We start from the raw sequence: 24,528 nt of genomic DNA, 5'->3' as shown, positions 1-24,528 counted from the left end.
TGATGGTCATTTATTAACTTGCTGCCAAGAACTCACCACCCCACCCTACCCTACATGCCTCTGGCAAGAATTGTTCCAGCTAGAATGTGTGTGCATGGGGCCAAGGGAAGGGTGTTTAAAATCAGTCACTTTGGCTCAACAAGAACTAGGAATGCAGAAGTCTCTGCTTCTTTGGAGAAAAGCAAAAGCCACAAAACCTGCCTGAATTGGAGAGGGAAGGAAGGGGGGATGAAAACTGAAAGAGAAAGTCTATCTCCTGATGATCTTAGCACTTGAAGGCTATTTGTCATCCTGGTCACCTACTCCTGGGTTAGCTCACTGCTGCCCATTTCGTCTCCAAAGGAGCCCCTCTTCGTATAATCATAATAATCGCCCTCACGGAAGTGCCTAGGAGCAGTCCACTTGGTATCCTTAATCTTCACAATAACCTTAAAGCCAATATGCCCACTTTTCAATAGAGGAGACATTTTCAGAGACGAAGTAGCTGGCCCAGTATCATGTAGTTAATAGTAGCAGAGCTGGAATTTAAAGCCAGTTTCCTCTAACACCACCAGATCCTAACATGCTCTTTTTGTTACACCATGCCTCCTTTCTATCACAAATCCATCTCAAGTCAACAAAGTTACTGAGTATCTACCAAAATGCCGGGTATAGCTGAGGTTTTAGTTTCCATTTCTTGAGCACCCTGACTCCAGACCTCTGTTTCCCCTTTTCAAATGTTCCCACTTCCAAATATCTGTCTTGTTCCCATTACCCTCATCCCCCATTCTAGACTTCTAGACATTCTACCCTCATCCCCCATTCTGCAACGTAGCAGTTATCTAGGTGGGCCATCAGGCAAGATTCACTCCTTTGCCAAGGAGCGAGGGCCAGTGCTTTGCCATCCATCACCTGCACAGTTATTCTCAATTTAATGGCAGATCCTTCTGTGCCATGGTTGAGCATCCCGCATCCCATCTTTGAAGAGGAAGCATTTGAACCCGGGAGGGGGCCTCTGAAAGGACACAGCTGGGTAAACAGACACTTCCAAGGCTGAGGGGTAGCTCCTCAGAGGGGATTTTTTAAGGATACGCATTAATCCCCTACTAGGTGAAAGGCCAAGTACTGGAGATACTACCAAGATATCATGAGAAAAAGAGTGGATGTGGTCCTGTTTATTTATGGAGATTATATTCCAGGGGGGGACACAAAACAACAACATACATAAAAATACATAAAATGATGCCCCACCGTAGCAAGAGTTCTAAGAACATGAACAAAGGGCTAAGAAGGACGTTGGTGGGAGGTCAAGATCACAGGTCAAATGAGGGAAAGGAAGGAGCATTGGCAATCTTGGGGAAGATGGAGAGGAAATGAGGAACAGTGAGAGCAGTGAAATGGAAAGGGGCCAAAGGCCTGTCTCCCCAGGATTAGGGCAGTGAGAACTGGTCCAGCTGCTGGTCTCAGCCCCTGGTCCTTCCTGGCCTTAACTCATCCTCCAGCTCTACCCCCGCCAACCCCCCACCCTCCCACCCCCGCCACAACCTTTCATTGGCTTAATGATTCACTCCCAACCTTTCCCTAGCTTCCTGCATGGCAAGGAGGGGGTAATACAGAGCCTTGGCTCTCTGAGGGTAGCAGGAACAGGGATGACATTGGTTGAGAAGGAATGATGAGCAGTCTAAGATTTCTGGTTCTTCTCTGTCCCATTCTGGTCTTGCCACACAGAAGGGTCTCTCTGTGCCAGGAGGACAGTGAAGATAACTAGGCCCAGCTGGAGGCCCTGATTCCAGATGTGGGAGGTAGTGGTGAAATAAGATCCTGACATCCCACTTCATTTCCCCTCCCCTGCCAAATGCCCTAGAGAAATTTTCCATCATAAACAAGTTATGCATTCCTGACCTTGGGTGCCCCCCCCCAAGCCATCTTCTCCCATCATCACCATCTCCCTCACCCCTGATTTATATCTGTGTGAGCCTGTATGTGGGCCATCCGCACATGTAAGTAGTTCATGTATTCATGCTAATCATTGTGTAGTGTACAGCTTGCCTTGGAATAAGGGTGTAAGTAGGTGCAGGCTCACTGCTTGGTTGTAAAAACAATGATGGCAGGTGCGGAAGGCACGTATGGGGAAGGGACATGTCTCTGTGGAGGTGTGTTTTATGCTGGTCAGGAATAAGTGTGGTAACACATGAGTTTAGACAGTAGTAATAGGTGTAAAATCAAGCCACATAGAGGCCCAGGAAGCGGTTGTATATACAGCAATAATGTATCAATTGAAGCCCAATCGTGGGAATGTCCCTGTTTGCATCCCACACATCGTTGGTTGAGAAATGCCATTAAGGTGTTCCTTGTTTGATGTGTGTGTAAGAATTGTCACAGCTGTTCTTAATATACTGTAAATTAAATTTTAAAAAGATACTGCAAATTTGTATGTGGGGTTTGAAAGAGTATATCCACGTCTCAAAGCTTGGGGTGACACAGCCAGGGGGTGAATACCATATGTGTGTGTATACTTCTGCATTTTCAGCCTTCGTTTAACAAGACTGTGGAGCAACTACTGCATGTAAGGCAGTATGCTGGGTTTTATGGAGGGCACAGACACATGTGTGACACAGCCTGTGGTGGAAGAGATCATATGTGTACTCTGTGTACACCAGACATAATATGATCTGGAGTAAAGACCTGAGCCAGATGCATTTCAAATCCCTAGAGTCAGCCTTGATGCCTTCATGCTCTCACAGTCAGCACCCCAAACTCTCCATGCTCTCTGATTCTTTTTTTTTTAAGATTTCATTTATTTATTTATTTATTTATTTATTTATTTATTTATTTATTTATTTATTTAATTTATTTATTTATGAGAGAGAGAGAGAGGCAGAAACACAGGCAGAGGGAGAAGTAGGTTCCATGCAGGGAGCCCGACCTTGGACTAAATTCCAGGTCTCCAGGATCACGCCCTGGACTGAAGGCGGCGCTAAACCACTGAGCCACCCGGGCTGCCCCATGCTCCCTGATTCTAATGATTCCCATCTCATTATTAAATCCCTGTGTCTTAGGCTAGGAAAGTTGCTTCCTGCCACTCCTCCTCTTGGCTCCCTCTGCCATGGCCCATCTCCCGCCCTTGTTACCATCCACCTGAACATTTCCTGTAGCCTCTGATCCCCTATTACAGTGTCTCCCCATGCAGGGCATACTTGTCATCCGATTTAGTTCCCAGCTTGAACTGCCTTCCTTTTATAATCTCTCATGATCCACGGAATCCAGGATCTAGTCTGGCCTCGCAGCTCAGCTCTCCACACTCTGCCCTCCTTTCCAGAATCATTACTTCCCACTACTCCTTTACAGGAAACTTACTGTAAGATTGTTTTTCTAGCAATTCCCCAAACACATCCTGTACTTTTCCAGTGCAGGGCTTTTGCTGATCCCATTCTCTTCCTCACAGTCATCTTCCACATTTGATTTTGTGGTATCCCACCCACTGTTCAAAGTCATCTCAAATGCCACTCTTCCATGAAGCCTCGCCTTATTGACTAGACAGACGTGAACATTCGTTGTTTTGGGTTCCTCCTCCTCCTTTGCACTTAGTGTTCAGTTGTCTTAAGACCCTCCAGAGAGGGACGCCTGGGTGGCTCAGTGGTTAAGCACGTCTGCCTTCAGCCCAGGGCGTGGTCCTGGAGAACCAGGATCGAGTCCTGCATCGGGCTCCCTGCATGGAGTCTGCTTCTGTCTCTGCCTCTCTCTTTCTGTGTCTCTCATGAATAAATAAATAAAATCTTTTTTTTTTTTTTTAAAGACCCTCCAGAGAGTTCTCCGGGTCCAGGGTCTGGGTCCCCTCTGCATGCATAGGGTGAGCCGCCTGCTGAATCTGGCTTGCCCTACTCACCAGCCCATACACTGAAACCAACCTCAGTACTTTCAAACCAACCTCAGTACTTTCAACAGGACCTTTACTGCCTGGCTCCAGTAAATGCTCAAAGGATGTTAAACTGTGTCCATGAGGAGCTGTCTCTAAGGCAGTTATGAAAATATGCAATTCTCTCTTAGTACCACTACCACACTTAAATAACATCTCACAGTTTAAAATGTTCTTTTCATATAAATTGTGTTAAATAACAAGGGACAAATCTGATGGCAAGGGACAAATCTGGGTGGCTGCTTACCTCTTGCCTTTGTTTTGTAGCACCTTCCCTACGTGAGCATTTCTGCACACATCTATGTGGGTAGTAGCTCTGTTGTGTTGCCCCTGTGAAGTCTCTGCCCCTTTGCTCTGTGTATGTGTGTACCCGCACGCACATGTTGTTATGTGCATGTTAAAGGGGAACAGACCAGGCCACCCCAAAATGTGCTGATGGCAATCAACACCCAGCACACAAGAAGAGCTTTTTACCTCTCCCTTAACTGCCTAAAAGAATTTAGATAGGGGCCAGCCCCGGTGGCGGTGGCGGTGGCACAGTGGTTTAGCCTGGGGTGTGATCCTGGAGACCTGGGATCGAGTCCCACATCGGGCTTCCTGCTTCTCCCTCCGCCTGTGTCTCTGCCTCTCTCTTCACTCTCTCTGAATGAATGAATAAATAAATCTTAAAAAAAACAATAATAATAATTTAGATAGGCACAGGAACCATGAAGACAGCTATTACCACAGATAACTTTTTATCAGGACAGAACAAACATCTGCCTCGGAGCATCTTCTCTTATCTTCCTGTGAATTGCCCTCCTCCCCTTTGAAGCCCCGGGCTCCTGTTCCATTCCTTAGCTCAAGATAGCGTGTAACCCCCAATTGCCTTATTGCCTTTGAATCTCATGGCTTCCCAGGCTCCCGAAGTATGTAATTAAGCCTGCTTTTCTCCTGTTACTCTATCTTGTATCAATTTAATTATTAGACCAGCCCAAGAAGCTAGAAGGAAACAAGGGACGTTCTTTTTGCCCCTACAACATGTGTGCTGAGGTCAGCAGCATGGTGTCTGCGTGTACTAATGTGTTCATTTCTCTGTCTTCTTGGCTATTTCTGTAACTCCTTTCCTCTTGAGGTGTGCGTGTGTGTGTTCTCTGTGTGTACCTACAAGTGTATAAATGTGCGTGTGTAACTGTAATTCCTTGACTTTGCTGGGTGGCTACCGTCCCAGCGTGGCCAGATTTGTCAGTCCTCCTGCCTCCCCAGAGATGGGGCCGGTGGCCCAGCCATCTCCTAAGCTATCCGGTGGTCCCTGCCCAGTTGCCGCATGCCCTGACATGTGCCTGCAGCCCGGGATCTCACCCACCCCACTCACAACCCCCACACTCCCAACAAACACACACTTGGGCGCCTAGGGGTGCACAGACCAAGTCTCCACCCCCTCTCTTTGCTTAACCGTCGGAATTTCCAGCTTGCTCGGGCCATCCCTCCCGGCGGCGGGAGGAGTCGAGGAGGACCCGCCCAGGTCTGAGGCGCCCTTAATTCGCTCCGCACCGGCGCGGGTCCGCACTGGCCTCCCGCTCCGCTCGCCGCGCGATGTGTCGCCCCCGCAGCTCCCTCCCCACCATGACCGTCCCGCGGGCTCCGACCTCCGTCTCGTCCACCAGCCCCGGACCCCGGCGGGGCTCTGGTCCCGAGATCTTCACCTTCGATCCTCTCCCGGAGCCTGCGGTGGCCCCTGCCGCGCGCCCCGGCGCGTCCCGCGGGCATCGGAAGCGCAGCCGTAGGGTCCTCTACCCGCGAGTGGTGAGTGCCGCGGGAGCCGGCGGCGGGCGGGGGCGGGGGCGGGGGCGGCCGACGCGGGGTCCCGCCAACCTGTCCCCTTGCTTGTCTCCCAGGTCCGGCGCCCGCTCCCGGCCGAGGATCCGAACCCCGCCAAAAGGCTCCTGTTCCTCCTGCTCGCCGTCATCTTCTGCCAGATTCTGCTGGCCGAGGAGGGCGTGCCGGCGCCCCTGGCCCGGGCGGACGTCCCCAGCGGCGCATCCCCTGCGCCCTCCCCGGCGCCCCCGGTCCTCGAGCCCCTCAACCTGACCTCTGCGCCCTCGGACTACGCTCTGGACCTTAGCACTTTCCTACAGCAACACCCGGCCGCCTTCTAACGCGAGCTCCCCACCTCCCCCCGAAAGAACCGGACAACCCAAGTAAACACCAGGTGTACCTGGTGCGCGAGAGCGTATCCCAAACTGGGACTTGCGAGGCAACTTGAGCCGAAAGCACGTCGGCAGGGACGCCAGCCCGCGCCGGAGACCAGCCGAGCCGAGCAGCGGCCCTCCGGGGCCAGGCCCGGCGCGGAAGAGCGTCATTAATTTATTTCTCACTGACCCTAATTAATATTTATACGTATTTATGAGTGTCCCCCGAGGTGATGGAGGGGTGTCTGTAATATTTATTTTAACTTATGCAGGGGAGCGCGATGTGCCCCCCGCTGTAAACGCAGAACTCTCGGTATTTGTTGAGCTTCGTGGGAGAGGTGGAGGCGGGCGCGTGGAGCTGAAGCCGACCCGGAGGGCCGGGGAGCGCCCGGGCGGAGTCGAGGACGCCGCTGGGACGTGGGCTTAGGGGCTGGTGTTCGTCCTCCGGGATCTGGGCTCCTTGCGTCTGCTGTGTGAGGCCTCGGCGGACCGCTGGGACGAGGTCCTCGGCCGCCGGTCTTCTCCAGTCGCCCCCAGTGCGTGGCTGGGGTGTCGAAGGCCGGCGGGCGGGCGGCGGGGGGCGGCTGCGCGCCGTCCAGTATGTTCCGTGAACACCAATAAAGTCGACTTCTTGTCAGTAGTCCTGAGTGTATTTTGCCAGCGGCGACTCCCCACGAGTCCCCGCCTCCCGGCGCCAGGTCCCGGGCAGGCGCTGCGCCCCGGGCGGCCGGATGCAGCCGGCGCGGATTCCCAGGTCGCGCGGGGCAACCCAGAAATGAGGCAACCTCGGGGCCCGGCGGCCAGGCCCGCGGAGGTCACGTCCCGCGTCCCGGGGCGGGGCTCCCGGCTGGGGGAGGGCCCAGGGCGGGCGCGGCCTGCCGGGAAAGGGGCGGGCGGGGCGGGCGGGGCGGGCGGGGGCGGCCGCCGGGGGAGGGGCGCGGGCGCGGGCGCGGGCTTGCGGCTGCCGCAGGGTGGGGCCGGGAGGGGCGCGGGCGCCTTCCGCGCTCCTGGAGGGCCGTTCCCGCGCCGATCCCCCGCCGATCCCGGCCGCTGCTCGCCGCGCGATCCGCCGCGCCCCGCGGCCTGCGTGCGGGGAGGCAGGTGGGGCGCCGAGAGGTAATCGGCCTGCGGAGGGCCAGGGAGGGCGGCGCGCGGTCTGGGGCCTCTAGGCGCGGGAGCGCTTTGTCCGAGGATCGAGAAACCGTCCTCCCTGAAGGCAGGAGGTGGCCGTGAGCCGGCGGGGGAGAGCCCTGGCGATCGGTGGGACTTCACCGGGAAATGCCTTAGTGGACCCATGGGTTCGGAAGGGGCCGGGCCCTGGTGGCTGGGGATGGGGCTAGACTGCCGGAAAGAGAATTTGCACTCCCCCGGACCCCGCCCGCAAAGGCTTTCTCTCCCTCTTCCCCCAGCTTCAGCCTGAGCCATGTTTTTCACCTGTGGCCCAAATGAGGCCATGGTGGTCTCTGGTAAGTAATGCTCTCTTCCCAGCCAGTGCCCCCAAGCCCTGTGGTCCGGCCTCTACCCCGTACCCTTCTCCCCACCAGCTCCCGGGGCCAGGCCTTCGGTCCACACACCACCCTCCCGCGACCTCCCCACGGCTGCAAGCCACCCCCTTGTGATTCCCAGCGCCACCTTCCAAGGCCTGGACTGCCTCCTCTTCGACTCCCAGATTTCCTTTTTGGGATTAACCCCCACCCCACGTTTTCAGTCTTCCCTTTTCTAGCCCTACTCCTGTCACTGCAGTCTGCTCCCTCCTCACCTTGCAGGTTTCTGCCGAAGCCCCCCAGTCATGGTGGCCGGAGGACGTGTCTTTGTCCTGCCCTGCATCCAGCAAATCCAGAGGTAGGTAGAAAAGAACCAGGAAGGGGAACCCCAGTTTTCTCTCTTTCCTGTTCTCCTCACTGTCCACTTCTTTTTCTCGTAGGATCTCTCTCAACACACTGACCCTCAATGTCAAGAGTGAAAAGGTTTACACTCGCCATGGGGTCCCCATCTCAGTCACTGGCATTGCCCAGGTGAGGCTTTCAGAGCCTTTTCCCCCAAAGTCCATTCCTTCATCCCCTTCTTTGTCCCCAGACATTAAGAATCTTCTGACCATGGCCTCCCCAACCTCTGGCCACAAAGAAATTTCTCTGCTAAGTTTCACCTTCTCCAGGGACTCCCAAGGCACTTAACTCTTCCATTCTCTTCCCGCTTGCTACTTGGCTTCAGGAGGCCTTCACCACACTTTCCCTATCCCTGCTCTGGTTACAGGTGAAAATCCAGGGGCAGAACAAGGAGATGTTGGCAGCTGCCTGCCAGATGTTCCTGGGCAAAACGGAGGCTGAGATTGCCCACATTGCACTGGAGACTCTGGAGGGCCACCAGAGGGCTATCATGGCCCACATGACTGTGGAGGTGGGCTTGAGGGCAGGGAAAGATCTGGGAGAGATGCCCTGAAGAACCCAGCTTGTCTGTGGGAAACAGTAGCCAGAAGACTGAGAGCTTCAGTTCCTCCTTCCTACCATTCTGTTACCCTAGGAAATCTATAAGGACAGGCAGAAGTTCTCAGAGCAAGTTTTCAAGGTGGCCTCCTCAGACCTGGTCAACATGGGCATCAGTGTGGTTAGCTACACCCTGAAGGACATTCATGATGATCAGGTAAACTTAGGTGGGGCTGATCCTCTCCAGTTCCCTGCTCCTATCTCTTAAGCCCTCCTGAGGATTCTGATTGCTGCTTCTCTTCCTCAGGACTATTTGCACTCCTTAGGGAAAGCTAGAACAGCTCAAGTCCAAAAAGATGCTCGCATTGGGGAAGCAGAAGCCAAAAGAGATGCTGGGATCCGGGTGAGCTGGATCCCATTTGAGGGCTCACTTGGTCACCATGGGCTTCTTGGGCATGCAGTGGGAGAGGGGATGGAAGGGGCACGACTGAGTGAGGACTCGGAGAGCGGGGTTGGCAGAGGAAAGAGATGAGGCCATGGGCAGGGGAGCCTGGTGAAGAGGTGGCTCTCTGCCTTGGGGCCTTCCTCTCCCTACTCTAACTTCCTCCCTGATCTCTGTGTGGACAGGAAGCCAAAGCTAAGCAAGAAAAGGTGTCTGCTCAGTACCTGAGTGAGATTGAGATGGCCAAGGCGCAGAGAGACTATGAGCTAAAGAAGGCTGCATATGACATCGAGGTCAACACCCGCCGAGCTCAGGCTGACCTGGCCTATCAGCTTCAGGTCAGACCTCTCACACTGGGCAGTTATTTCCTCTCAAGCCCTCCATTTTAGCCCTCCACACTTTCCCAAGCTCTAACTCTAATCCCTTTATTCTGGCTCTACATTTCTGACCCAACTTCTCCATATGAGGAAGATTTGAAAGACCTAAGCATTTCGGTTGAAAAGCAGAGGCCAAGAAGGAACATGGTCAGTAGGATGGGATTGTATATTTGGGCAGACTGGGCAAGGGCCCCTGGATGAGGAGGAAAGCAGAGCTAAGGTCCAGCTGGTGCTCTGTTCACCATGCTCTGCATTCCGGCATAGGTGAATGGTGCCGCATCCACCTAGGGGAAAGGACACCTTTTTCTGATTTCCCATGAGCTCACAGCAGTCATTTGGGGACTTGGAAATGGGGACTTGGGCTTTGAACCCTGCAAAGTAAGATATGGGCAGTTCTTGATATTGCGAGGAGGCATGGACAGTCCTCATTGTTTACAGATTCTGTATTTGAGAATTTGCCTACTCACTAAAATTTACTGGTAACCCCAGAAACAGTACTTGTGGCACCTTTGTGATCATTTGTGGCATGCACAGAGCATTGAAAAATCTGAGTTGCCTGATGTGCAGTTGAGGGTGAATGAGATGTTCTGCCTTCGTGTTGCAGTTCTCGTAAACAGTGTCAGTAGTGTAAACACTGTCATTTTCACCGTATAGTGACTGCTACATTTTTTTGCATTTTTGTACTCTTTGTTGGTGATTTTGCTGTTTAAAATGACCCCCAAGCATCCTGCTAAAGCATTAAGTGTTCCTAAGTGCAAAGAGGCTGTGATATGCCTTATAAAGAAATTACATGCTTCTTTCAGGCATGAGTTACAGTACTGTTGCCAATGACTTCATTGTTAAGGAATTAACCATGTATGTTGCATAAGGTATTTTTAATCAGAAACACATATAAAGCAAGGACATATACTGATCTGTTGACGAAATGTTGTGAACAGGGGCACATAGGAACCTAACCGTATATTTCCCCTAACAACAAAATAAGTGTTTGCTAATGCAGTATTTGTGGCTACTTTATGGAGCAGATCCACCATGAATAATGAGAATCAACTGTACGTTAAGACTTTTACCCAAAGGATAGCAATAGTGTGATATTTGTTTTTGCCAAGAGTTGGTATAGGCTGAAAGGATAATGAAGTACAAAGCATCTCTAGTTATGATGTTAAATGCCTGGTGGTTTGACAGGTCATTGAGTGTGGCATAGCACTTTTTCCTCAGTGTGGTCTGCCTTCCAAGAGCATCAGCATCATTGTGGAGCTTGTTAGATACAAAATCTGAAGCTCCAGTTCTGCTAACTTAATCAGAGTCTGCTTTTTTTTTTTTTTTTTTTTTTAAAGTAGGCTCCACGCCCAACATGGGGGTTGAATGCATGACCTAAGATCAAGAGTTGCGTGCTCTACCGACTGAGCCAGCCAGGTGCCCTTAGAATCTGTATTTTAACAAAATCTCTAGGGGATTCATGTACACATTGGAGTTTGAGAAGCATTAACATAGCAGAAATTAGCTTGTGTGGTCCTTAACCTAAATATGGCTTTCCTCCTCTGCAAATTAAAGGATTGGGCTGGTTTTGGCTCTGTTCCAGTTTTACCAGTTCTTTATTTTGTGCCAGACTTTGTGCTGGGTGCTTGGGAAATAAGGACTCATTCAACAAATAGCTATTAAGTGCTTACTATGTACCAGGCATTGTTTTATTTTTTTTTATAATAAATTTATTTTTTATTGGTGTTCAATTTGCCAACATACAAAATAACACCCAGTGCTCATCTCGTCAAGTGCCCCCCTCAGTGCCCGTCACCCATTCAGGCATTGTTTTAGAAGTGAGGATATAAGCATGAATGAAACAGAAAAGATTCCTGCCCTCATGGAGCTTACATTTTAACACAGGAAATAACTAATAAAGCAAGTAAATAACTTTCATAGGTTCTAATTATCTTGTGTAAGTGCTATGAAGGAAATATAGAGAGTGATTCAAAAAACAGTGGAGAGATACTATATTAGGTTGGGGCTGATCTAAGAAAGTTTCAGTGGGGAAGTGATTTATGAGATAAACTGGAAGATGAGAAGGAGCCAGCAATGTAGAGTTGTGGGCCAATAGCATTCTAGGCCATTGCTATTCAAATAGAATTTTCTGTGATGATGGAAATGCTGTAAATTTGTGCAGTGATGCTGAGTGCTTGAAATGTGGCTTGTGGAACTGTGGCTAGTGAAATGTGAGGAACAGAATTTTAAATTTTACTTATTTTAATTAATTTTAAATATAAATAGCCATATGTGGCTAGACAGAGGACCATCGTCTGCAAAGGCCCTGAGATACGAAAGAGGTTGATGTATCCCAAGAACAGAGAGGAGGATTCTGATCTGGTGGGGCTGGTATGCTGTGAGTGAGATGGCAAGGCAGGCAGTGCCAGGTCATAGGGTTCAAGTGGCCCTGTTGAAGACTTAGAAGGGAATTCAGAGTCCAGTGGAATGCTATTGGAGAACTTTAAGCAGGGAGGTGCCATGGTCTAATTTACATTTTTATGAGGATCAGTCTTACTGTTGTGTGGAGAATTGATGGTCAGAAGACAAGAGAGGATGCAGGAAGATAAGTTGGAAGCTTTTTCAAAGATGATGGATTAAATAAATACAGTTCATTGCACTCCCTCTCTAAAACCTCACTGAAACCACAGAGTGATTTTCAGAAAAGAGGAAGAAGGCAAAAACAGATGGAGAGAATAGCATCAGGATGAACAGAAAGCATGGTATCATTTTGGAAGCCAGAAAGCCATTGTAATCGACGAAGCCAGTAATCGATAAGGCCATAATCATTTTATCAGTGACAGGCACGATGTGACCATTGAATGCTAAATGCTGACAGTCTCCCCTAACTTCTTTACCCCATTTGGGCCCAAGACCTTCCATCTTCCAAAGAAGTCATCAGAAGACTGTGCTGGGGAACACAACCAATCCAAAGATCCTGAATCATAGGTTCTTCAGCAGATGACCTGTCCAGATCACCCTAGAATGAATGAAGCCTCACCCACATCCTGGGTTTCAGTGTTTTAGACCTCCTCCGCTGTGAGCAGGCCATCGAAGATTACCTGATATATGAGGGAATCCTGCAATGTTAAAGTCCGAGACTGGAACCACAAACAGCAAAGCAATTTGGAGGTTATGCAGGGAGAAGAAAGCTTAATTTTTTTTTTTTTAATGTCCTCAGTGACAGAAGAATTCACATCCAGAAAATAAGAGCATAAAACAGGAAACAAAAAAAGAGTTCTTAGAAATCAGTAAGATGACAGAAATGAGAGGGGCAAATCATATTGAAAGAAATTATAATGAATCTACAGATTTACTCATCTAATTCTAATAAATTCCAATTTTAATAAATTTATTAATCCTAGTCTACAGATTATTAATCATAAAGTATGAACAAAGAAAATGGTAGGAAAATCACCAATGGAAAAAAATTTTTTAATGTTTGTTCTGAAAGGTATGACTTTCTAGATTGATACTTTCTACACTGGACTGTTTCAATGCACAATACAATGAATGAAAAACAACTACACTGTGAAATTTCAGAACATGGAGAACAGAGAAAGGATATAAAAGCTTCCAGAGAGAAAGAACAGATTGCACAGGGCCAAGCATCAAAATGACTTCAGATTTCTCAAGAAGCTAGAAGATCATGGAGCAGTGCCTTCAAAAACGCTGATAGAAAATGAATTCTAACCTGTACTCAATCTCATTGTCATTCAAGTAGAAAGGTAGAATAAAAATCTCAGAAAAGCAAGATCTCAAAAAATGTATTGCCCATATACTTCTTCCAAGGAAGCTACTGGGGGTTATTTCATCAAAAAGGATGCCTAAACAAAGGAGGCAGGAGGGGCTCCAATATAGAGAGAGATCCTGCACACTGGGGTAGAGTGCAAGTAGCTCAGTTTGGAACTGGTTTGCAAATTTAGGGTCAAAGACAGCACAGGGTGCCATATCCAGAAGCACCTTTCCTCTGGGGTGAACAGATGAGTGCAGTAAAGGCAGGGGCATCATCTCTGCTATTGATAAGACCCACAGGGATGATGGTACATGGCTGAGCTGGAGCAGTGGGACAGGAAAGAAGCATGTTCCTCTACTGGTACCTCTCCTCACCAAAATCTTGGCAAGAGCCTTCCAATCTCTGTACAGGAATAAGAAAATGAAATCTGCCTAAAGAAGAGGAATCCTATATGTACAGTCTTGTAAATGCTTAGAATCTCCCTGGAAGAAGAAGACACAAGAAGCTGTTCACAATGCTTGCCTCTGGGGAAAGGAACAAGGTAGTTTGAGGAAATAAGTAGAGGAAACCTTGGTTCTCATTGTCCATTTTTTTTCTTTTGAGTTTGTATCATATACAAAAGATAAAAGAGATATATACACGCCCCACCACCACCAAAGCCAGTAGGAAGCTATTGCAGGGAGGGTGAGTTTGGTGGTGGCTTACAAGACGGTTACAGCAGCTCAGATGGAGAGAAGTGGATGGATTTGAGTGACCGGAGGTGGAAGAAGCCACCGCACATCAGAGCCCTGTAGGTTCTCAGACTCTAGAGAGGGATGCTGTGGAGAAATAGACTAATACGGGAGCTCAACAAGAGGGACACTTAGCCTGGCCTGAGGGAGAACAGGGCCTGGATTCCAGCCCTAGCCAGCTTTTGATGGTCAGGCTGCCTGGAAGATACCTCTGAGGAGGATCAGGCCATCCCCCAAGCCACAACTGGGATCCATATGGGAAATGGACTCCACTGGGCTGGCTGAACCCACCAGGGACTGACTTCATGTCCTTACTCTGTTTTTATTTTTATTTTTTTAAAGACTTTATTTATTTATTCATGAGACACACACACACACAGAGAGACAGAGAGGCAGAGACACAGGCAGAGGGAGAAGCAGGCTCCATGCAGGGAGCCTGACGTGGGACTCAATCCCGGGACCCCAGGATCAGGCCCTGGGCTGAAGGCGGCGCTAAACCGCTGAGCCACGCGGGCTGCCCCTTACTCTGTTTTTATATCTCACCCTGGAGCCCTTGCCCTGGCTTTTCTCTGTGGTTCCTGGGAACTTGCTCTTCAGCCCTGATGTTGAGCATTGCTCCTTCCCAGGTGGCCAAAACTAAGCAGCAGATCGAGGAACAGCGGGTACAGGTGCAGGTGGTGGAGCGGGCCCAGCAGGTGGCAGTGCAGGAACAGGAGATCGCCCGGCGAGAGAAGGAGCTGGAGGCCCGAGTTCGGAAGCCAGCGGAGGCTGAGCGCTACAAGCTGGAGCGCCTCGCTGAGGCAGAGAAGTAAACACCCGCTCCCAGGCCCTATCCTGCTCCTTTCTCATCTGGCTCCCCTAGGTGAAGAGTGGAGGCCCTCACTACCTGAACTCCTATGGAACTCAGGTTACAGAAGCCTCTGTCTCTCCAGCAGGGCCTGCCTTTTGCCCTTCCTCAGCCCCTCCCTCCTCTTCCTTTCTGTGCACAGGTCCCAGCTAATTATGCAGGCTGAGGCAGAAGCGGAGTCGGTGAGGGTGAGTGAAGAGGTGGCTCTTACTGGCTTGCAGAGGGAATGGGAGTTGCTGCTTGAGCTGGGTTTCTTGTCCTTAACTACAGCCATCAGCACCACAATCTCCCTTTCGCTTCTCAGATGCGTGGGGAGGCTGAGGCCTTTGCCATCGGGGCTCGAGCCCGGGCCGAGGCCGAGCAGATGGCCAAGAAGGCAGAAGCATTCCAGCTGTACCAGGAGGCTGCTCAGCTGGACATGCTGCTGGAGAAGCTGCCCCAGGTCTGGAGGTTGTGTGGGCACCAGGAGAGGAACAGAACCAGGGAGTGTAGGGTGGGGGGAAATGAGGGGCTTGGGAAGAACAGACTAGGGGACCATAAACGAGGGGTAGGAATTAGAACCCAGTGACCGAAGTAAAGAAAGATAATCCTTACAAAGTGAAGATGATCAATGATCTTGAAGCCCAGTGTAAAGCAATTTAGGAGGGGTGTGGTCAGACTACAGGTGTTGAGTGGGCATCTCTCACCTACCAGGTGGCAGAGGAGATCAGTGGTCCCTTGACCTCAGCCAATAAGATCACACTAGTGTCCAGTGGAGGTGGGGCCATGGGGGCGGCCAAAGTGACCGGAGAAGTACTGGACATCCTGAGCCGCCTGCCAGAGAGTGTGGAGAGACTCACAGGTGTCAGCATCTCCCAGGTGAGGGTCTCTAGGGTGGGAGGTGTGGATTTTCTGTGAATTTCTGGGTTCCTGGGCATGTGATGCAGCAGGCCAGCACTAGGCCAGCAAGGAGGGTTGGGGGGGGGGGCACTGATATTTTTGCTTTCTATATGCTAGATGCCATGCTAAGCCTCTACACCAATGGTATGTTGTTGTTGTTTTAATCAAACTATCCTTTGGGTACATAGTATTTTACAAAGTAAAGAAACAACTTCCAATATATTAGGGAATTTTGCCCCTGACATACAGCTGGTAAAGCTAGACTTCAAACCCAGGCTGACTGCCTTCTAGAGCCTATGGTTGCACTAGTATACAGAACTGGTTGCAGCCTATTAACAGTTAATTCTGAGGCATATCACTTTTTTTTAAATTTTTTTTTTTTTTAGGTTTTATTTATTTATTAATGTGAGACACACACGGAGAGGGGGAGAGAGAGAGACAGAGACAGAGACACAGGCAGAGGGAGAAGCAGGCTCCATGCAGGGAGCCTGATGTGGGACTCCATCCCAGGTCTCCAGGACCATGCCCCAGGCTGCAGGTGGCGCTAAACCGCTGCGCCACCAGGGCTGCCCATCACTGCTTTTCTTGATGCCTCTTTATCCACCTGTAGATTATGATAAAAGTCAGAGCAGTCTCTGGAATCATACTGTTTTGGTGTGAATCCTGACCCCAGTGCATGCTAGCTGTGACCTTATACAAGTTAGCTACTTCTCTGTACCTCTTCCCTCACCTTAAAATCAGGTTAATAATAGGATCTGTTGAATTGTTAAAGGGATTAAATGAGTAAATATTGGCAGTGTTTAGGACAGTGCCTGACACATAGTTAAGTACTATACATGAGAGTGCTTAAAATATGTATCTGCATCTACCTAACTATCTTATATAGGGGCACCTGGCTCTTGCTTACAGCTCAGGACATGATCTCAGGGTCCTGGTATTGGCCTGCATTGGGCCCAGTGCTCAGTGCAGTCTGCTTGTCCTACTCCCTTCCCTTTCTGTTCCTTCCTCACCTCCCCCCACACACACACATTCTCTCAAATACAGAAGTTCCTTAGAAAGATATTTAAGTGAAAACGATAGACTGTAGCAGTGACCTTCAAGCTGGGTTCCTTGGAGCCTTCTTGAGGCTGGCATTGAATGCACTGAATGAGATTAGGAGCCAAGGAGAGTCCATGCTAGCAGGGCTTTGGCCCCCTCCACTTCCTTGCAGTGATTTGGTGCTGTACATGGCTCCTTATGACTGCTTGACAAGAGGTTAAGGTAGGGTGGCAGAAAAAACTTAGAAGTTTCCTGGAAATACATGTCCTCTCTGTAGCTTTCATCCAAATGGGGAGCTGGGAGAACAGGGTACATGATTCCCGTGTCATCACTGTGGTCTTTTTACCAGGTTAACCACAAGCCTCTGCGAACAGCTTGAGCCCTCAACCTTTGCCGATGCCTTGCTTCATGGTTGCCAGAATGGTCCCCATACTGCATGCACAACTGGCTTCTCTGAGCACACCCTTGACAATGGGGTTCCACCCCTCATCTCCTTGCCAAATAGCTTGTGCCTTGCCTTGGAGAGGAGGGGTTGCTCTTCTTCCCAGCCCCACACTGCTAAGACTACCCAGTCCCCCTCCCCGGGTTTCATGCCAGCCTTCTGATTATCCTACTCACCCCGCACCCTGCAATTTAACTTTCTAACTGGACTGTCTGTATACATTTATGGCCTAGAATTTTCCTGACCAAAACCGAGGGATCGCCTGGAGGTTCTCAACTTTATCAAATGAGTTGCTGTTACAAAGTACTGATACTGATTAATAATTAACTCAATAAAGCAGAACTGATTGAAAGTTAATACTGGAACGTAGCATCTTCCCTTCATTCAACACTTTTTAGAATGGGAGAAAAGCAAGTTAACATGTAGTTTACGTCATACAATTTCTTCGGCAAAAGCCGGTAATACGCAAAAAAGCTTGCTAAAATGGAAGAAATTGGGAGAACTGCACTAGTTCCCTTTATTAATTGGAATAGGGCCAAGGAAAATTACATGGACTTAAATTTCCAGGGTAGCTGACTTAATTTTGTGCCTTAGAAAAGCATATTTATTTGGTGAAACAGTACTTTAGAATGGGACCATTGTGTAGCACCCCTCACTAGTTATCTTGATCTTTCCCTGGAGTTAAATGAGAAAATGCCAAGGTGTAAAAGAAAAAAGCAAGACCCATAACTCAAATGAACCCTGGATGTGCTGTGCACTGAAAGTAGTGCAATAATAGCGTACAACTCTGCATTCACAAGATTCTCCTGGAGTATTGCTAAACAGATTACTAGTCAGCTGGTTTCTGGTTCAGTACATCTGGGTAGGCCTTGTGACCTGCATTTCTACACAAGTTCCCAAGAGGATATTCATCTGGGAGCCACTTACGCACTATTCAACATTCATCTCAGTTCTCATTTCTGTCGATCCTGTAGGAGTCTATACCTATCCTAGTTATTGAGACTGGTAGTGAGGATGGTGAAATAGTTCTACCAGGATAAGGTAAGTACAAGGATATTCTCATCAGTTTATTAAGAGCAGAGTATATGCGTAGCTGAACTTGAGCCTCAGGTTGTTCAATGGCAATCTTTCCCTAAATGAGCACACATCTCGCAACTTTTTTTCAGTTTTTTTATTTTTGGCTTTTGGGGCAATGGTATCTTTTCAATATGAAAAAAAGCAAGTTCAACACAAAGTAGAAATTTGAAATGTAGGACAGGACAAAAATCAAGGGTGTGTGGGGAAAGGGAAAAGCAGAAGGAAGAGCTGAGGTGTTGCCAAAAGGTGGAGGGTCTCCTTGTCCCCTCTGGAAGAATGACTCAAATGATTTAGGTGGCAATACACACTTTTCCATATGTACACAGCAGAGCTGGAGTTTTGTTAAGACAAAGTGGGGAGTGGGAGGGGGCCTTTCCAGAGACTTTAGGGATCAAGGCCAGTCCCTCTTTACCCTGGGGAAAAGGAAGAAATCGAACACGTGAAGCAGTTTATGTAGGAGGGAAGGATCCCACTCAACAAAGTGGCACAGACCCCTCAAAAGAAACAGCTCAGGACAGAGCTTGGAAGAAGACAAAAAATAGACAATACTGTCAACATCTCCCCTGAAGCTGAGAGCAGGAAGATTCCTGGATTTGGACTTCAAGAGCCTGGATTTCCCTCTCTAAAACTGCTCTAGAAGAGAAAACCCTACCTTCTCGATATGTACCTCTACTGCTATGAGGTAGCTTGGTTTCCTTTCCCCTGGGCTACCACATGGGCTTAGGATGGTGGCGATGATTTCAGCACATGTTCTAAATGGGATCTAATGAGACCCAGCTTCTCGGAGAATCACCTTAAAAAACAAAGGGAAATATCAACTGCACAAACGGGAAAATGGACACCAAAAGAAAATACAGAGTCACCCAGAACAGCAGAAATCTAGGTTTCCCAGAGTGGAAGAGAGGAGACATTCAACAAACGACAAGTATTTATTGAGCGCCTATTACGTGCCAGGCACTGTTCTAGGAACCCCCCCCCCCAAAAAAAAGGGAAAAAAAATAAGAGGCAGAGAATGCAAATTCTGAGGGAGAGGACACAGGGGCAGCTGAGGAAGAGGGAATAGAGAAGCCTAAGGTGATGGTACTCTGCCTTAAGCTTCCTCTTCAGCCTCCTCACCGAAATCCTCTTCTTCTTCTGCGGTGGCATCCTGGTACTGCTGATACTCAGAGACAAGGTCGTTCATGTTGCTCTCAGCTTCGGTGAACTCCATCTCGTCCATGCCTTCACCTGTGTACCAGTGGAGGAAGGCTTTGCGCCGGAACATGGCTGTGAACTGCTCTGAGATGCGCTTGAAAAGCTCCTGGATGGCTGTGCTATTTCCAATGAAGGTGACTGCCATCTTGAGGCCACGGGGCGGGATATCGCAGACAGCGGTCTTGACATTGTTGGGGATCCATTCCACAAAGTAGCTACTATTCTTGTTTTGCACGTTGAGCATCTGCTCATCTACCTCCTTCATGGACATCCGCCCACGGAAGACAGCAGCCACAGTGAGGTAACGGCCATGGCGGGGGTCACAGGCAGCCATCATGTTCTTGGCATCAAAGACCTGCTGGGTGAGTTCAGGTACAGTGAGGGCCCGATACTGCTGGCTTCCACGGCTGGTCAGAGGTGCAAAGCCAGGCATGAAGAAATGGAGACGTGGGAAGGGCACCATGTTGACTGCCAGCTTGCGGAGGTCAGCATTGAGCTGACCAGGGAAGCGGAGGCAGGTGGTGACACCACTCATGGTGGCTGAGACAAGGTGGTTGAGGTCCCCATAGGTTGGCGTGGTCAGCTTGAGGGTGCGGAAGCAGATGTCGTACAGGGCCTCATTGTCAATGCAATAGGTCTCATCTGTGTTCTCTACCAACTGATGGACAGAGAGGGTGGCATTGTAGGGCTCAACCACCGTGTCAGACACTTTGGGGGAGGGCACCACACTGAAGGTGTTCATGATGCGGTCAGGGTACTCTTCTCGGATCTTGCTGATGAGCAGCGTGCCCATGCCAGAGCCTGTGCCCCCACCCAGTGAGTGGGTCAGCTGGAAGCCCTGCAGGCAGTCACAGCTCTCAGCTTCCTTCCGCACCACATCCAGGACTGAGTCCACTAGCTCAGCCCCCTCTGTGTAGTGGCCCTTGGCCCAGTTGTTGCCAGCCCCAGACTGCCCTGGAATGAGGTGAACAAAATTCTCTTTATTAGCAAAGCATCAAAGATAAAGGACCCATTTCCACTCTTCAGCTTTTAGAATTACGTACACGAATGTGCCTTTTTTTCTCACTTACCTGTGATACATCCCTGACTCAGTATCTACCATCTAAGGCGGTCATTCCCAACACCCTGCGTTAGAGATCTCAAAACATATCCCCAGATAAATGTTCCAGCATTAAAAATAACTTCTTAGGTCTTGCAGTCTCCTTCCTTCAAATACACTGAATAGCACTACTAATATGTACATAACTCACCAAAAACAAAGTTGTCTGGTCTGAATATCTGCCCAAAAGGACCTGAGCGAACAGAGTCCATGGTCCCGGGTTCTAGATCCACCAAGATAGCACGAGGTACGTATTTGCCACCTATATGGAAGAAAGAAAGAATTGGTGGACCAGAAGACCAAATGGAGCTGGAGGACACCAGGGGGCAGCAGAGCTGATCTTTTGCCCCACCGTGAAAAGTCAGATCAGGGTAAGACCTTCTTTAAAAATCAGACCCATCCCAGGGTGGGTTCTCCAGGGCTGGAAAGGAGACCCCGGAGAAGTGGGAGCCCCGCGTTCCCGCCCTCACCTGTAGCTTCGTTGTAATACACGGAGATGCGATCCAGCTGCAGGTCGCTGTCACCGTGGTAGGTTCCGGTGGGATCGATGCCGTGTTCATCGCTGATGACCTCCCAGAACTGCCGAGGAAGAGCAGGGAGGCTTGCACAGCTCTGGTGCCAGCCAGTGATGCCCACCCGACCGACACATTTCAAGTGCAAACGCGCACGCGGAGAGCGCACCTCCACGGCCTACCGGGCGCTCTGCTTGCCTGCCGCGCCCTCCACCAGACACCCGCAGCCCCCGAAGGGCTGCAGCGTCCACTGCTCGGGCTGTGAGAGGGGGTGCAGCCGCGGAGGCCCGGCGACCGGGGGACGCGGTGCGGCGGGGGTGTGCCGGGCGGAGGCTTCCGAGTCGAGCCGACCGGCACACCCTCCCCCGCGCACAACGGGCCGGGTGAGGGACAGATGCCGCCGCAGTGGACGCCCCTCCACGTGACTGCGGCGCCCGCCCGTCGGCGCTGACAAAGGGAGGCGTCGCGCGTGGGCGGGGGCCTGTGCCGCGAGCGCGCCCCCAGCCGGCCGGCTCGGCGCATGGAGCCCCGCCCCGCCCCGCCCCCCGCCCAGCCGCGGGCTACAACGTAGCAGCAGGACTTCCTCCCTGCCCTGCCCCCGCCACACTGTAACCGCGCGCAGAGAAAGAAACTACCCCCACCTCCTGCTTGAGCCTCCGATTTTCTTCCTTTGCTAGTTTGTTATACCTGGCTTTAAGTACGGATTCTCGGCCCTTCTCCCACCGTTTAGCCCTGGGGGACCCTTGAAAGAAAAGGATCCTCCCGCCCTCTTTCTCCATATCGGTGCACGCCCTAAAAGAGTCTCTTTACTGGAGATGAAAGGAAATTAATACTGCAGCGACCAGTCTTCCATCCACAAGGGCAGCCCACCCTGGCGCGTCGCGCCCCCCTCCCCACCGTGGGCCCAGGACCCCGCGGCCGCCGCCCAGCCGCGCTCCCTGTCCTCCTCCCCTCCGTGGACCCGGGCCCCCCCCGCGGAGGGATGCACACGGGGACCGCCTCTCCGCGCTTTATCTCGGACCGTTTCCGCATCTCCTCTCTCCCCGTTCCTCGGACCACTACAACACTTTCAAGTAAAATTTTAAAGAGCCAGTCTTCCGACTCCAAACCCGAAACGTCCTCAAAAGCTCACCCAAAATTAGCCAGCCAAGTACAATTCCCCCATTTTTCAAAAGTAAATTCTAGCTGCAACCGTGTATTGTATATGGAAAACTTTTGAGGGCAAAGCGGGACAATGGATGGAACGCAAATATGTCCCACGTTCTTCATTATTTAGCTGGATTTTTTTTCTTCTCAAAAAAAAAAAAAACATAGTTAAAAGAAAAGGCTTAAAATCCTTACCTTGGCACCGATCTGGTTACCACACTGACCGGCCTGGATGTGCACGATTTCCCTCATTGTTAAAATTTATTTTAATTCTTTTTGCTTCTCTCAAAGGTGTGTACGGGGCAGAAAGCGAGATGGGGTTTTTTCCTATACTGCAGGCTGGAAGGATGGGACGCGTCCAGAGGCTGGAGCAACGAGGTCCGAGCGCAGCGACAGGAACGTTCTGAGATGTAGAAAGAAGCGGGGAGGGCGAAGAAGGAGGAAAGGCGGGCAGGGCGGGGCGCGCGTGCGCGGAGGCTGCAGGCGGGAGAGCGCCCGCGCCGAGGCAGGCAGACAAAGCCTCACTGGAGTGGGCCCTGATTGGTCGGTGCTAGGCACGTGGGTCATGTCTATTGGGCTCCGCTCGGGTGGAGGAACGCTGGCCTCCCTGGGAGTCGTAGTCCTCCATTGTTGTCTACGCTGGAAAATGAAGGGAGGGAGGAGTGGATACTGGATTTTTGGTTTGGGGGGGGGTAGAGTTGGCCTTGTTGTTGTTGTTTTTTAATGAAAAATGACCTTGCGCAAATTTCTTTCCCCTACACTTGAGTTTTTTGTACTAAAAGGGAGTCATTTGGGAGGATACAGGCATTGGGAACCCTGGGGTGCCAGGAGTTGGAAGGCGAAGTGGGCACGCCCTGAACGTTCCCTGCTGCGGTAGCTCCTGGTAAGAGGGCTGCTTAGCTCAGCTATAACTGGGGAGAAATGCGGCACCCTGCTGTGGTAGCAAACAGCGGGTCCTTCGGTGACCCACGGCATGAAATCCAGGAAACCGCTGCTCCCCCAGATAGGAAAAACAGGGGATGGCCCTCCTGCTATTTCCTTGGAAATTTTCTAATGATAATGTTTAGAAAGAGAAACAAAAATGCAGCAATAGGTTTTCAGAGTAGAGATGTAATTGAGGATGTGTTCAAATAATAAATTGAATGGTTTAGAAAAGCTGGTATTTAGAATCTGTGAAGTCAGAAGTCTATCCATGAAAGTGAAGTTTTTGAAATTATAAGGTGAGGTTCGGAGCCGACGACCAAGAAAGGATTCTTGAGACATCTTTGGTGCAAAATGGTGGTTTCATTAAAGCAGGGGGACAGGACCCGTGGGCAGGAAGAGCTGCTGCCCGGTGAGGGGTGGCTGATTATATACCTGGGAGTTGGGAGGGGTTTGAGGATACCGGACTCTCTAAGGAATTTGGAAGCAAGGTTTCCAGGACCTTGAGGGGGCCAGTTATTGTTGGGAAAAGGTCACGTATTACCGTCTAATAAAACCTGAGTCGTGAGACCCTTTAGATGTGTGTGGGTGGGCCATGTGCTTGGGGGATGATTGCCAACATGTATCTTGTGGGTTTAGATAAAGGATCTTTCTAAAGGAATTTTTATGTTAAAATAGACTTACAAGATCCTGGGGGTCGGGCTAAGATTGCCTTTTCTCCTTAGCAAAGTATGAACATCCAGGCAGTTGAGTCCGTAGAGGAAGGTCCCTCTGCCTGTTTCAAGGGCTTGTCAATGTGCTGCCCTGGGCTTGTGCTTTGTCCTCAGCCAGTCCTCTGTTCCCCCATCAAAAGGGGTTCTTAGGGCAGCCCGGGTGGCTCAGCAGTTTAGCGCACCTTCGCAGGGCGTGATCCTGGAGACACGGAATCGAGTCCCACAACGGGCTTCCTGCATGGAGCCTGCTTCTCCCTCTGCCTGTGTCTCTGCCTGTGTCTCTCATGAATAAATAAATTCTTTAAAAAACGGGGGGGCTCTTAGAGCAGCATTGAAGACACTGCTTTTGTCGAGAGAATTATGAAGTGAGGTGCCTGAATTTCAGTGTCTTCCAGGATGCCTCTCCAGACATTTTGGTGGGAGTGTTTTTCAGTTTGCTGAATTCACTGACGAGGGGGCTGGCCATTGCAATCTCTCAAAAGCCTCAGGATTGAAACAAAAGAGGGGGGCTGATGGGAGAAAATTGGATGGGCTCAAGTCAGAGGGGCATGCTCCTTAAGGGTTCGTTTGATAGATACTAAGTGTCCACCAAGCCAGAAGCTAGGGATACAAAGTGGGTAAAAATTAGTTGCCCTGCCTTCAGTCTCTGCAATTTGATGGGAAATGTGTAAACAATGGAGGGTGTTACCACATTGTAATAGGACATAGGACTTGTGCTATCAAGGTCATCATTGTTCACTCACGGTCCAGTCAACATATTTCTCCTCACCTAAACAAAAAATAAACAGCAAGTTGCGCAAGACCTTCTCTACCCACTTAAAAGAGAATGTTCTATGTTTCAGGGCATGATCATAATGAAAGCAGTCA

At 50.2% G+C, this 24,528-nt stretch overlaps 3 protein-coding genes across 5 annotated transcripts; 2 read left to right on the top strand and 1 right to left on the bottom strand.

Annotated features, from left to right (window-relative positions):
• Positions 1–5,418: 5,418 nt before the first annotated feature.
• IER3 (immediate early response 3) lies at positions 5,419–6,706 on the top strand. Its single transcript, XM_055330352.1, has 2 exons — positions 5,419–5,680; positions 5,773–6,706. Exons 1-2 carry the CDS (start codon positions 5,471–5,473, stop codon positions 6,031–6,033), a joined length of 471 nt encoding a protein of 156 aa, XP_055186327.1. The 5' UTR covers positions 5,419–5,470; the 3' UTR covers positions 6,034–6,706.
• Positions 6,707–7,016: 310 nt separating this feature from the next.
• On the top strand, positions 7,017–17,356 carry FLOT1 (flotillin 1). Of its 3 annotated transcripts, none has more exons than XM_055329886.1 (13): positions 7,017–7,167; positions 7,476–7,532; positions 7,833–7,908; positions 7,991–8,081; positions 8,320–8,463; positions 8,587–8,706; positions 8,797–8,892; positions 9,117–9,269; positions 14,420–14,601; positions 14,783–14,828; positions 14,945–15,082; positions 15,334–15,498; positions 16,907–17,356. In XM_055329886.1, exons 2-13 carry the CDS (start codon positions 7,490–7,492, stop codon positions 16,934–16,936), a joined length of 1,284 nt encoding a protein of 427 aa, XP_055185861.1. In that variant the 5' UTR covers positions 7,017–7,167; positions 7,476–7,489; the 3' UTR covers positions 16,937–17,356. The 3 variants fall into 3 exon arrangements, with proteins under 3 accessions (XP_055185861.1, XP_055185860.1, XP_055185862.1); XM_055329885.1 differs by having other exon boundaries at positions 7,018–7,182; XM_055329887.1 differs by lacking the exon at positions 7,017–7,167 and adding an exon at positions 7,213–7,326.
• Positions 17,357–18,986: 1,630 nt separating this feature from the next.
• On the bottom strand, positions 18,987–22,472 carry TUBB (tubulin beta class I). The gene is made up of 4 exons (XM_055329884.1): positions 22,223–22,472; positions 20,840–20,948; positions 20,521–20,631; positions 18,987–20,224 (listed from the first exon to the last, which is right to left on the bottom strand). The coding sequence occupies exons 1-4, from the start codon at positions 22,277–22,279 to the stop codon at positions 19,167–19,169; spliced, it is 1,335 nt and encodes a 444-aa protein (XP_055185859.1). The 5' UTR covers positions 22,280–22,472; the 3' UTR covers positions 18,987–19,166.
• Positions 22,473–24,528: the final 2,056 nt, after the last annotated feature.

Source organism: Nyctereutes procyonoides, unplaced genomic scaffold (genome assembly GCF_905146905.1).
Source record: "Nyctereutes procyonoides isolate TBG_1078 unplaced genomic scaffold, NYPRO_anot_genome, whole genome shotgun sequence".
Classification (NCBI taxonomy): Eukaryota; Metazoa; Chordata; class Mammalia; order Carnivora; family Canidae; genus Nyctereutes; species Nyctereutes procyonoides.
Note: the sequence above shows the minus strand (reverse complement) of the source record. Positions and strands in the feature narration are given on the sequence as shown.